The sequence below is a fragment of the Sarcophilus harrisii genome, chromosome 4 (genome assembly GCF_902635505.1).
Source record: "Sarcophilus harrisii chromosome 4, mSarHar1.11, whole genome shotgun sequence".
Lineage (NCBI taxonomy): Eukaryota > Metazoa > Chordata > Mammalia > Dasyuromorphia > Dasyuridae > Sarcophilus > Sarcophilus harrisii.
In genome coordinates, this window is record NC_045429.1 from 275016348 (window position 1) to 275030091 (window position 13744).

Consider the following 13744-nt stretch of genomic DNA (forward strand, 5'->3'; position numbering starts at 1 on the left):
CTGAAATGAACCTGTCCAACATATATAAATGTGCAAGTCTAAAATGCTTGAGGGCTGCTTGAAAGCAGTTGACAAAATGTGTTCTCCTTAGTACAGTAAATGGTTCCCGTGGTATCTTGTTTATACTTGTTAATTTGCTTAACAGACTTTTTACTGGAGATAATTTCATCTGGGTACATTTTAGTCCTTCATCTATTCACTTTCTTTTTCTTTCTTTCTTCCTTTCATTTTTCTTTATTTTATTCCCTTTCTTCTTTTTTCTTCCTTCTTCATTCTTTCCATCTTTTTTTCTTTCTTCCTTCCTTCCCTTCCCTTCCTTCCTTCCTTTCCCTTCCTTCCTCCCTCCCTTCCTTTCATTTTTTTTTTTGAAGCTGTCAAAAATTCTGAATAAGGGTGTGACACAAGAGTCTAGGTACCCAGATTAGAATATGAATTCTGAGCCCTATTTATGTAATGTTAGGCAGATCTTCCTGCTTCATTTTCCTTATCTGTAAAACAAAATTGCACTACTGGATGGTCTTTGACATTCCAATTGGCTGCACATTTGGAATACTCTGTTTTCTTTTTTCTTTTCTTTTTTTTATCTAATAGCCTTTTATTTACAGGTTATATGCATGGGTAACTTTACAGCATTAACAATTGCCAAACCTCTTGTTCCAATTTTTCACCTCTTACGCTCCACCCCCTCGCCCAGATGGCAGGATGACCAGTAGATGTTAAATATATTAAAATATAAATTAGATACACAATAAGTATACATGACCAAACCGTTATTTTGCTGTACAAAGAATCAGACTCTGAAATATTGTACAATTAGCTTGTGAAGGAAATCAAAAATGTAGGTGGGCATAAATATGGGGATTGGGAATTCAATGTAATGGTTTTTAGTCATCACCCAGAGTTCTTTCTCTGGGCGTAGCTGGTTCAGTTCATTACTGCTCCATTGGAAATGATTTGGTTGATCTTATTGCTGAGGATGGCCAGGTCCATCAGAACTGGTCATCATATAGTATTGTTGTTGAAGTATATAATGATCTCCTGGTCCTGCTCATTTCACTCAGCATCAGTTCGTGTAAGTCCCTCCAGACCTTTCTGAAATCATCCTGTTGGTCATTTCTTACAGAACAATAATATGGAATACTCTGTTTTCAAAGGCAGCATAGCAAAGTGGATATCTTGGAGTCTGAGAGACTGGGTTTGAATCCTATTTTAGACCCTATTTTTGTGCCACTCTCATATACAGCATGAGAAGGGGGAGTTTTTAGACTCAGTGGCCTTTTGGTTTCTTCCCCTTCTAAATTTATGATCCTATAAGTAGAAAATCTTTGTTGTTCAGTCCTATCTGACTTTGTGATTCCATTTGAGGTTTTCTTGGCAAAGATACAGGAATGGTTTGCCATTTCTTTCTCCAGCTCATTTTACAGATGAGGAAACTGAGGCAGGATTAAGTGACTTGCTCAGGGTCACACAACTACTAAGTGTCCGAGACCACATTTGAGCTCAGAAGATGCAATTTTCTTGACACCAAACCTAGCACTCGATGCACTACAGTGCCACCTAGCTTCCCCAAGTAAAAATCAAAGAGGTTTTATTATTATTATTTTTAAGGGAACTTTGCAAGGTCATCTGGCTCATTAACTCTTAAATCATAATAGACAGATAGAAGGAAAGTAGCTTCTTTTTCCTAAGGGTTTCCCAGGATAGGAGTTCACTGCACAGTACAGATCGGTGTTTTTTAGTACATTGGTAAAGCTGACCAGGATGAGGGGGAGGGTGAAAGCTTTCAAGAAAATATTTAATTCAGGGTTTGCCTTTGTCTCTTGCCCTTCAGCTCCCCATGTCTCTGTGGCTTTCTGCCCGCCGTCCTTTTCCTGTCGGTTCACTATTGCCTTTAACCTCTTCTCTTCTCCCCTCTCTCCATTTAGGGTGCTTCCCAAAGTTCCAAGATGCTCCTCTGACCTCATCTAGCCTTCCCTCGGGGGACCCTTTTCATATCCAGGGGCTCAGAGCCAGTGGGAGTTTCTCCAGCCACATGGGAGCCATGTGGTCAAGATGGAGATTGCCACAGGTCCTTCTTCCAACCCAGCTGAAGTTAGTGGCAGGCTCTCCCTGGAGATTCTACAGTTCTTCCCCACAAGATCCTGACCACAGCACTAAGTGCCTTAACACGGAGACCCCTGCTGTCCCAGCCACCCCCAGACCCTCTCCCCTCTCAGACAAGCTAACTCACCTGGATGCAACGGGGCGCGCTGCCATGGTTGACGTGGGAGGAAAGCCAATCACAGAACGGGTGGCTGTGGCCTCAGCAGTAGTCTTCCTGGGGCCTGAGGCCTTCGCCCTCATCCACCAGAACCAGCTACGGAAAGGTGATGCTTTGGCCGTGGCCCAACTGGCTGGCATCCAGGCTGCCAAACTGACCAGCCAACTGATCCCACTGTGCCATCACGTGCCTCTAAGCCACACCCAGATACAGCTGGAGATGGACTCAGCCCGCCATGCCGTGGTGATCCAGGCGTCGTGTCGGGCCTGGGGCCCCACTGGGGTGGAAATGGAAGCCTTGACTTCTGCTACCATAGCTGCTCTCACCCTCTATGACATGTGCAAAGCAGTCAGCAGGGACATCATCTTGGGAGAGATCAAATTGCTCAGCAAAACCGGGGGCCAGCGAGGGGACTTTAAGCGAAGCTCAAATTCTGAACCCTCTCAGCCCCAACTCTGACAGACTGAAAACCCCTCTTCTCCTTAGAATCTGCATCAGATTTTGTAGCAGCCTCTAGGATGAGGAATGAGTTGGGGTCATCTGTACCCATCGATCACTCCCCATTATCCAGGACCAATGGATGTCCAAGGATGTCAAAGCTCGGAAGTACTTTAAGAATAATCTAGTCAGGGCTTAGAAAGGACCTCAGAGACATCTAGTTAAAACTGTAATTTTTCAATGAGAAAACTGAGGCCCATAGAGGAAGAGTAACTAATTGGGATGAAGGAGTCAGGATGACACAACTAGCCAGAGGCAGAAATGAGATTAGAACTCACATTTTATACCTGGGGATATTGAGAATAAGAATATTTTACCTTTGCAGAGCTTTCAACACTTTTCAAAATGCTTTTATATCCATGGTATCAGTGGCCCTGGATAAGAAAATTTATTAATACCCCAACCCACCCCCAATATGCTTTTACTTTCCCTTACCATTTTTTCCACCTAATTTGTTTTGCCTTAGTTCAGGTCTTAGAGCAGTTTCTACTACTATAGCTTAAAGGGACACCACAACTTTGGGGATATTATACTTTGATTGTTGCTCCCTTGCCTTAGGTCCCCACCCCCATCCCAAACAGGCTGATGTTCCCTCCCTTCCTTAGAGAGGATTTTGATCCATTTTCTTTTTTTCAGATGTGGAAAGGAGAATCTACAGACCCTAGGGATTTTTTATTGTTTTATTGATACCTTTAATTTCCTTTTTAACATTACAATCATTTCCAGATATACCCTCCCACACCCTCTATAAGCCTTCTTTTATGATACGAACAAATAGTTAAGGAAAAACCAGCCAAGGTCAAGACTAAACCTGACATCCAAAAGCAGTCATTTCCTACCTTCACAACCCAAGAAGGGGGGTTCTTTCCTCATCCCTTCTTTAAATCTGAGTTATTCTTATGCTTGTGATAACCTTGCTCCAATCAACCAGAGAAGCAAAGATTTATGATTGGTTAGCACTCATTCCTTTCTCTCCCCATTCCTAGGAAGTTTATAAACTAGGTGGGGTGGGAAAAGGAATTTTTTGGGTGCAGATAAATGAAGATGATTTCAAATGAGCTATGGACTTTGAAGGGAACTTAAGTTACCATTCCTGTTTTGTATTTATTTCTTTCTGGTTCAGGAATGCAGTCTGACTCTTTACCCCATAACCCATATCCTTTTGAAGATTCACATTAATTATCTTATTTCACAGAAATGGTGTTGTGGATGTTGTTTGGCCTTGAGACAGGAAGACTGAGTTCAAATACAGCCTCAGATGCTTCCTTTGTGACCATCCCAAGTCATGCCTCAATTTCCTCATCTCTAAAATGGGGATAATAACAGTAGCTACCATGCAGGACTGTTGTGAGCATCAAATGAGATTTACAAGACACTTAACATAGTGCCTGGTACTTAGTAGGTACAGTAAAAATTCCAGCTGTATATTATAAGATATGAGGGGATTGTGAACAGGGAAGCTTAGAGAGACATTTCATTATACATCAGCCTTTAGTCTTCGCAGTTTTAGGTTTAACAATGACCCCTCCTTCTTGTGTCTTCCCTCTCCATTCCATCTGACTCTGACAGTGCCATCTTGTCAGATCATGGAGTATCTAACATCTGATACCACTGGTTTGACAACTGTGCAAAATGACAGTAATTAAGTCTGGCTTCTAAAGTTACCTAGTGTTTCCATCTTCCCAGGGAAAATGGGAACAAGAAGGTTGAAGACTGCCTTTCTTCTTCATTTTCACTGAATGATACCTAGTTGTTTAATTGAACAAGAAAGGAGAGTTGGCATAAGTAGGTGACACTGTGGATAGATATTGGGTCTGGAATCAGGAAGATTTTTTTGAGTTCAAATCCCACCCCCAATACCTGAGAAAGGTGCTTCCCTTTGTTTTTCTGTTTCCTCATCTGTAAAATAAGCTAAAGGAAATGGCAAACTCCTCCATTATCTTTGCAAATCCCAAATGAGGTCACAATGAATCAAATTTGATTGAAAAAAAAAAAAAAGAATGAACAATAATTGAATGAATAAATCCTTGATTATGATTTTTAAAGAAAAATGTGAGAATTTTGTCAAGAAAGGGTAGGAGAGGTGATTATAAAGATTTAAGGCAGCTCTATTCTTCCTCATCCCTGTCTCCCTCTACACTGATTCAAAATCCTCCCAATTTGCCTATTTTTGACAAAGCTAATAATCTAGGAGGAGTCTTAGAAACAAGGTATCTATCCTCCAAAGGTTGATTCTAATAAACCCTTTTATTCTCTAAATTTGCGTCCAGTTAATATTGAGGGAGGATGTGGTATTAAGGCTGATTTGTAGCAACCAGGCCTCCTTTCTCACCCCCCTCTCACCTTCAGCCACTTAGGATTTCTTGGGAAATTGTACAGCCCAGACTCCCACTGTAGTATCAAATGGAACCTTTCCCTGCATCCCCTGTCCCCCCAAAATAGGGATCAGACCAGCCCTGGGCTGGTAGCCTTAGGTCCCATGTTCCTTCCCCCACCTTCTCTCCCCAGCCATCACCACAGGAAAACTTATTCCCTTTTCCCACCAGTTGAAGATCCATGAACAACTTAACTCACTTTACACATTTGACCATAAAAAAGGCTTCCCTTTGCAATGATGAGATTTAAAAAGGCTCTACTCCTGTTTTTGCAGTAGCATATTCCCCAGGACCCACCTCTTTGTTTAAATCCAAGATTTCTCTCCACCCTCAGTTGGTCTTAGGCTTTGCCTCCTGGCCCTAACCTAACCTTCTCTCTCCCAGGTTCCATCTCGATGTCATCTTCCCCAGTTCCAAAACATAAACACTCATTTTTGAAGCAAAAAGATGAAAGATAACAAAGACTAGGCACAAGACAGGCAGTAAAGGGGCTGTACGGATTTAATATTTTTTAGTATTACAGTATATTCTTATAAAAAAAAGGTGCGAATAAAAAGGACACTACAGATTTTGTACATTAGACTCATTGTCTGAGATAGCTGGTGAATGGACAATGCCACTGATGGAAGGGGACAGCCCCAGCCTGTGGGGGGGGGGGTAGGGGGAGGAGGTGAGGAAGTGAGAGGAAGAGACTGACAAGAGGAGGAGATATATTTCCCCCTCCCACCCCTGCCTTAGATTCCTCCTCCAGCATCTTTCTCTCAGGTGAGACCTAGAGGTGGAGGCCAAGGGTGGGTGGGGGGTGAATTCTGTGTTGGGGATGGGGATGGGGAGGTTCAAGGGGTCTGGGGGGAAAAGAGAGAGGTTGGGCTGCATTACATCAAACATTAATTCTGCATCTGATGTAAAATTAAGGCAGAAAATTTACCTTGAGAAAAGGCAGACCACGGGGAGAAGGGCAAAACTTAATGGTTTTGAAAGAGAATAAAATGAGGCAGTACACCAGGTACCTGTTAGACCCAGCCTTAAAGGGGCATCGGTCCATGACTCCGTTTCCCCCCAATTCTTGCTGGGCCAGCCTCTTCAGTCAGTCTGTTGGGGGGATGTTGGGGAGCTAATCTTGCCAAGCAGCCTTCGCTGCTCCCATTGGCCCTCTGGGCCAGCAGGAACTAGGGAACAATAAATAGAAAACGGGCTGCCAGGGCTGATGGGTCTCCTCATCTAAATTAAAACAAACTAAACAAAACTGTGTGTGCTGTATGCTCCTAGACAAAAAGCACAATATCCACCACATATCTCCACATGTCAGTATCTGGGGCTTTTCTGTGGCAGTACAAGGGGGATGCCAGGAGAAAGAAACACATGCTATGGCTAGACTACCCTACCATGTGCCACCCTCTATGGAGTGGGACTGTATTTTAGGGCTGGGGACAGGGGTGCTAGCACTGTTGGCTTTATGGCTTGGGAGGAGGAGGGGGCAAGAAGCTGAAGTGGTTTTCAAATGGAGGTACACCAGGACCAAATATACTTCCCAACATCTCACCTTCCACCCCATTCACTCCTTGGACAAATGTAGCTGAAATCCTTCCCAATGCCTCCTTGGGATTAGGGAGTGTATGTGAGAGAGGAGCAGCTTATAATTAGAATTCCAGAGGACCAAAACCATAATTGCATCCCTCTCTAACACCCCCAATCCAGACAAAAGTCCAGATTTTTTTATCTTTGACCCTTTCCATCCTATGCTACCCCATTCCCATTTCCTTATCCCTTCCTCCAGTCCAATTCACACTCAACACATGCTGAGCACATACTTCTCAGAAGGCAGGATGGCCTTCCCTTTGGGCTCTCCTAGCCTTTTTCTTGGGCAAGACCCTGGTGCCTTGCCTTCAATACATTCAGGTCATCCAGAATGCTCACTGCCCCCTCGCCCGCCTGAAAGCCAGAAGATTGGCAGCTGGACTCTGAGTGGGCCTGATATCAGGTCACCCATTTGATCAGAGCAAAGAAATATAAAAGAGACATTAAGTAAAAAGAGGGGAATCTAGTTGTGAGACTCCAAGTGGAAGGCACTTAAAAGGTCATGAGCAATAAAGGGGGAAAGTCCACTGCGAATGGAAGCTTCCTGCCTCTACCATATCTCTGGTCTTTCTGATTCTCTAGAGATCAGGAATGAAAGGGCAAGGCTGTAGGTGAACTAACCAAAGGACGGTATAAGATGAGAAATAAGACTGGAAGGGGATGAAGAAAAATCTGGAGAGCTGGAAGGGAGTTATCAGCAGGTCTTGTTAACTTGTCCCCCTGTCTACTCCACCTTCTCCAATCAGAGTTACCTATATGGACAGCTAGAAAGTGGGAAACAGATTTATGAGCTGGGAGCTAAGTGGCTGGAGGCCATACCCACTTCTTGGTTCCAAGCTCCACTCTTCATCGACCACTTATTGAAGGGAATCAGTTCTTTGAATCCACAACCCTCATTTTAGATCTGAGTTTGACCCCATTGATCCCAAGTGGTCAATCCCTCATTGGAGATATGTAAACATGGACTTGCTACATTAGGCCTGATTTGCAGGGTATGGCTTTAAACTATGTGACCACCTCTAGAAAGTGTGGGAAAATGACTTACTCATGCCTATTGATGTTTCATGCTTCAGCTGAGGGAAGAGATGGTTTTCTTATAAGTGGTTCTCTATCTGTCCCACATATACCCAGGCCTTTCCTAAGATAGGTAGGGTTTGAATGACCAGGGAAGAGAAGGGACTATTTGCTCCCACTTTTATGAGATGGGCTGCACTGGAATTAGGCATAGTCTAAAAGAAATGAGGTTGTGAGCAATTTAGTTTCTTCAAGAGAGCAGAAAAAATCAAACCCGGCTATGAAGAGCTGGTGTTCTCTGGGCTTCTGACAGAGAATGGTTATATTCCATGTCTCCAGGACAATGGTCAGTGGGTATGTACATTTGAATAGGAGTTGGGGTGGGGTGGGTAAGAAGGAGGTGAACATTGGAGCAGGAGAGGGCAGGTGTTTGAGTTTATGGTCCAGAGTTAGGGGGTAGAGTTTGGAAAAGGGCTTAGGCAGCTGATTCCAAATCATTCCCCTTCAAGAGGAGGAAGAAGAGGAAGCCAGATTCCATTCTGGGAGTAGGGAATACAGTCTTTATACATAAGCCCAAGTCTCTGACTTTGGCTACAATACAAATGATTCACTCAAGGTAAGGCAGGGCCCAGACAGTTGCTATTAATACTGAGTCTCTCCTCTATACCAAATTGGACTAAGGAAAATAACCCAATTTTCTAGCTCATGACCAATCTAGACTGTCTTCCTGTTCCTTGAACCACTTTTTTTTTTGGCATTGGCTACATTCCTTCCCTCCAATCACCTTTACATTCTAATCACTCTTAGACAAATTTATCCAAAATCCTTACATGGAAGATCAACAAACAAAGCTTGTCTGTATTCTGGCAGCTTCCAGAAAATCAATTTTTTCCTTTTTCTCTTTCATCTAAGTAGAACATTTTGACTTCAGGTTTGCAGACAGACCTATCCCTACCCTAGATGTTCCAGGTCTTTAGTCAAGAAAAAGGGGCATCAGTACCAAGGATGAGGGGACTATGTGCTTTAGCGCTCAGAGGCCATACAAAGAAAATGTCCCTCCTCCCACTACCATTTCCCCATCAATGAAATCTCAACAACATCTTGGTTTGCCTTTAGTAGGAGCTCAGAGCTGATCCTTGAGATGCTAGAACTATTTTATGTCAACACGCAGGTGGGGCCATGGGCCCTCAGAACAACTTCTTTCTAGGCATCCCTTGGAAATCACCGGACCTCTGGCCAAGTAACAATAGAGATCATTGGAGATGCTTTCAGAGTAGGAGTTCCTTACAGCAGAATGGGGCAGGACACAAGAAGAATAGTTAGAGAAGTAAGGGGGATGGATATACTTGGGCCAGCCACATACTTCTGCCCCAAATCCAGCTTAAGCACCCAATTAGGCAACCCCTTACTTTGCCACGTTAATCTTCCCTTAGTTTCCTTGAGCTGCAGCCTTCCACTTTCTGTCTCCCAAAATCTCCAAGTCAATAATTTAGTTTGTTCACTGCCCGCTCCCGGCTTATTTCGAGTGCTTGGGTTCCTGACCGCTTGCGGCTTCGTTTGAGCTTGGACAAGTCCTTGTCAAAGACTTCACCTGAGCGCAGAGCAGAGACCAGGTCGTCAAACTCTCCACCCTCCTCCAAGGAGCTGCCCCCAACAGCTGCTTTTCGCTGTCGACGTTCTCGCTCCCGCTGTTCCTTCAGCTGGGGGAGAAAATAAACATACCGAATTTACAGGTTGGAGAGAGGCCAGCCCAAGCAAGGACTGGAAATCAGTTTCTTTCACTGCACCCTGACCGGGGAACCAAAGAAGGTGGGAATTCATCTCCCTTCTTTCTCAAAAATGGCCCAGTTTCTGGTCAATAATAAAAATATTAACTATTAGCATTTAAATAACATGGTTTGCTTTGCAACAATAAAGCACTTTACATAAATGGAAAAATACATCCAAAGAGGATCTCTAGCTCCATTTTCTTGCTAAATTGCAACACAGGTTGCTAGTGGGATGCAGTGAATAGAGAGCTGGGCGTGGAGTCAGGAAGACTTGATTTAACTGAGATTTAAGACACTAGTTGTATGATGCCGAACACATGGCTTAACCTCTGTTTGCTTCAGTTTCCCCAATTAAAAATGGAAATAAAGCTTAAGATGCTAGTTGTATGATGCTGGTTTCCCATCTGAAAAATGGATATAATAAAGCTTAAGATACTACTTGTATGATGCTGGACAAGTGGCTTAACCTCTGTTTGCTTCAGTTTCCTCAACTAAAAAAATGGATATAATAAAGCTTAAGATACTAGTTGTGTGATGCTGGTTTCCCCAATTAAAAAATGAAGATAACAAAGCTTAAGATACTAGTTGTATGATGCTGGACAAGTGGCTTAATCTCTGTTTGCTTCAGTTTCCCCAACTGAAAAATGGAAATAATAACATCTGCTCTTAGGATTGTTGTAAGGATTGAAGCACATAGTGGGTATTCTGTGAGTGATGTTCCCTTCCCACAACCAGCCTCACAGAGATTCCTAGCTCTCCTTGAAATAAGCTGAATCTTTCCTTAATCCTCTTCCTCAGGGTCTTTGCTCCTTCCCTCAGTCTTTCAGTTCCTGTCCATTTCCTATCATGTTCCTGTAATGACTGGGGCCAGGGAAGGGGAGAACCAGGCCACTGAGCTCAGTCTTCATGAGTTCCATCTTGACCCATGACAGTCCCAAACTTTGCCTTGTTTCTCCCTACCAAGGAACACCTAGCCTGCACCACTGTCAACTCTCCCAATGATCTCCCAGTTCTTCAGGGTTTTTTCCTCTTCCCCTTTCCTCTACAACCCACCCTTCTCTTCCCCCTCAGTCTCTCCCTACCATGGCTTCCATCCGTGCCCGTCTCTCCTCTTCTTCCTTCTTTCTCCTCATGGTCTCCAGATCCTGCCGGGCCTCAGAGAAGGCCTGAAGGAAGGTGTCAAAGATGCCAAAAAACTCATCTGGCTGCATCTTGCCCTCGGGTTCTCCAAAGTGCTTCAGTGCCAAGGCAAACTGTCATTGGAGGCAGAGCGAGGAGGAAGTCAGGGCATGGAGGATTGGTTATCAGAGGCTAAGGAATAAGGAAATTCAGGCTGAGGGATCTTTAGCCTGTCTCAGAGGAGTTGGTGGAGCCAAGGACCAAGAAGATGGGAGGGTGGAAGTATCCCTACCTTGTCCCTGGCTTCATTAAGTTGATCCTCCAGCTCTGAGAAACTGAAGCTGGCAACGGTGATGAAGTCGCTCATGATTGGGACAAATTTATCACCTGACTCCCTTTTCTGGTGCTTCTGATATTCTAGCTCCTATGAAGTGAGGAAAAAACGGAAGAAGAAGGGCGTTTAAGCCTAAAATGTCCAGCATTAAGAGGGAAAGAGTGATTAGGTGGAAAGCTCCCTTATACAAAGCTCCTCTCCTTCCTTCCACTAACAGAAACGGAGTAAGGAGGCAATATCAGAATTTCTTGGGCTGAGAGGTTCCTCAAAATTTCCTCCATCTATAACTACTTGTATCCTCTGGTTGAACAGATTGGGAGGAGGAGGAGAGAACTTGCTCCTCTTTTAGGGAATCATCTTTAATAGGTGATTCTTCACTCTTCTATGCAACTGTTTTTCCAACTATCTAGCCTCAAGCAATTGCAGTTACAATCAAACCCCATTACCAGTCTGTCTGGACTTGTTCATCTGCCTGCCTTCTGGTCCACAAATCTCTTCCTTGCACCACCACACCCAACCAGAGGGGAAAGGAAAGCCATGTGTGTCCCTGCTTCTTTATCTCCCACACCCACTAGAAGAAGCTATCCAGATGCTCAGAGAGAGGCTGCAGGGTATTTCAATATTTGACCAATATATCCAGGAGACATTAGCTAGGATGCTCTAGAACCCTGACTTTAGAGAAATGAAGAGTCTTCAACCTCCCAAGAATGGGATGAAGAGAAATAAGACAATATCTTGAATTGAACTTGTTATGTAGGATATGATCTTGACCAGTTCCTTATGCTCCCCTAGGTCTCAGTTTCCTCAACTGTAAAATAATGGGAATAGGGGTGACACAATGAATAGAAGACTGGCCCTTGAGTCAGGAGGACCTGAATTCAAATCCTGGACATTTACTAGGTGTGTGACCCTTAGCAATTCACTTAAGCCCAACTACCTCCAAAAATAGAAATAAAATAAAATGGGGGAATAGGAACAAATGACCTCTACAGCAGGGTTCTTAATCATTTGTTCTTAGTCTAGTTTGTGTCATGGTCCTCCTTTGTCAGTGCAATGAACCCTAGATATCCCTTTTCAGAATTATGCTTTTAAGTTCATACAATAAAATATGCATTTTTAATGTTCTCTTAAAGTGTCTTTCAGCTCTGGGTCTATGATCTTATGACCTTTTCCAGGATCATCTCCAGGACTAACTCTTTCTCTTTTCCTGGCATATGTGTATGGTACCTTCCTTTCCTGATTTCTCCAGCTCTTTCAACCCCTGGCCCTGTTATCCAGGATAGAAGGAATATAAACTCGTTTTTTTATCAATCTAAGTTAAACATAATTAGGAAGACAAAATTGAAACCATGAATTCGTGCCAAACAGAAATGATTTTTTGGATTACCTGTTGTCCTCATTTGAACCCTAAACAGGAGCAAAAATTAGAGGGGGTATTATGGTTATTGTCAATCAATCAATGTGCCAGTTGGAAAAGAGTCCCTACTAGGTGACTGTAGCATTGTGCCAAGTAATGGGTGGGTCCTTGGAGGGACAGGATAGGGGTTAGGGTAGGGCAGGATACAGGGAAGGATAAAGTGCAATCCCAAGCCTCAATAAATGGCTTAAATATAGTTAAGGGGACAAAAAATACACCTCAAACACTGATGAACAGAGAAAGACTTTGCCATCCCACTCAGAGGGCTCATCCCTATGAGCAGCTCTGGCCAAACTCTTGCCTCATGTAATACCAATTTCCAAGTCTCAGGGAATGGGAATCCAGGGATACTCACCGCCTCCACAGCTCTCAGCCCTTTTCTGATGTTGTTAATCTCCTTCTCCAGCTCTGACAAACTGCAGGGGAAACAAATTAGGGGACTGGGCTGTAATTTCCTGATTTATAAAGAGGCAGAATATGGGGGACCAGAGAAAAGAAAGAAGAGTCTCCCTGACCCTCCTTCTTCCACAGAAGCTTCTAATAAACCCTTTCCCTGGTGGAGCTGGGATCTCACATGGAGACAAGATTCTGATTTTCTATATGAATTCATTATATTTATTTAAAACCTAGGTTTTCAAGTGCAAAGTTATGTTTTCATTAAAAATAAAAAGAAAACCTTGTTTAAATAAATTCTACACAGCCAACTTTCATTTGGCTGTAGATTATCCACAGCAAAAGCTCAGCATCTGATTGTCTTCTCCCTGTCACTCAGTACAATTCTGGGAGCTGTTCTCCCTTTTCTCAGTCCCTCCTTGCCATAGGAAACCAGTGGAAATAACCAGGACCCAGGAGAAACGCTTTGGATAAATCCAAGCCTGGCTGTCTGGAATAATAATAGAGAAGGTTATAGCCACTCACTTGACTTTGGCAGCTTCAGGAAGATGCTGAAGCTCGGTAGGCATGTTGAGGATGTCAGGGAAATTCTTCTCCAAAACCATAATCAGATAATGGAGCAAAGAGATGTTCCTGCAGTTGAGAGGTGGGGAAGAGTTGGTCAGAGGGCACAGATTTAGGAGACTAAAAAAGAAATCTAAACAGTAAACAAGGGAAATGTGCAGTCCCGGGCAAGAAAGCAAGGCAGCATAAAGACAGAGAGCTTGGAAGTAGAAGGGAGGGCTCGCACCTGTCAATACTGGACTTGGTGTCAGCAATCTTGTTGAGGCTGGAGACTCGGAAACCATAAGCTCCCCCTCGTTGTCCCTTGTTCATGTAGTTGCCAATGGCGAGGACGACTTCCAAGAGACGCTTTAGTCGGTTGCTGCGGGTCAGTTCCCTGGAGGCCAGCAGGAGGGCTAGGGGGTAGGAGTGGGTCACCCCCAG

General features: G+C 43.7%; 2 protein-coding genes across 6 annotated transcripts in view; one reads left to right on the forward strand and one right to left on the reverse strand.

Annotated features, from left to right (window-relative positions):
* The window catches only part of MOCS1 (molybdenum cofactor synthesis 1), a 36881-nt gene extending 31173 nt beyond the window's left edge, over positions 1 to 5708 (forward strand). For 2 of the 3 annotated variants that reach the window (XM_012549036.3, XM_031964903.1), the window contains one exon: positions 1926 to 5708. In XM_012549036.3, the coding sequence (XP_012404490.1) occupies positions 1926 to 2719 (794 nt within the window). In that variant the 3' untranslated portion in view covers positions 2720 to 5708. The remainder of the gene's footprint in view (positions 1 to 1925) is intronic. The other variant, XM_012549037.3, reaches the window with a different exon arrangement.
* DAAM2 (dishevelled associated activator of morphogenesis 2) overlaps positions 5179 to 13744 on the reverse strand; it is a 141095-nt gene continuing 132529 nt past the window's right edge. For all 3 annotated transcript variants that reach the window (XM_023502974.2, XM_031964901.1, XM_031964902.1), the window contains 6 exons: positions 13548 to 13716; positions 13283 to 13390; positions 12720 to 12780; positions 10906 to 11037; positions 10577 to 10747; positions 5179 to 9425 (listed from right to left, as the gene is read on the reverse strand). In XM_023502974.2, the coding sequence (XP_023358742.1) occupies positions 9207 to 9425; positions 10577 to 10747; positions 10906 to 11037; positions 12720 to 12780; positions 13283 to 13390; positions 13548 to 13716 (860 nt within the window). In that variant the 3' untranslated portion in view covers positions 5179 to 9206. The remainder of the gene's footprint in view (positions 9426 to 10576; positions 10748 to 10905; positions 11038 to 12719; positions 12781 to 13282; positions 13391 to 13547; positions 13717 to 13744) is intronic.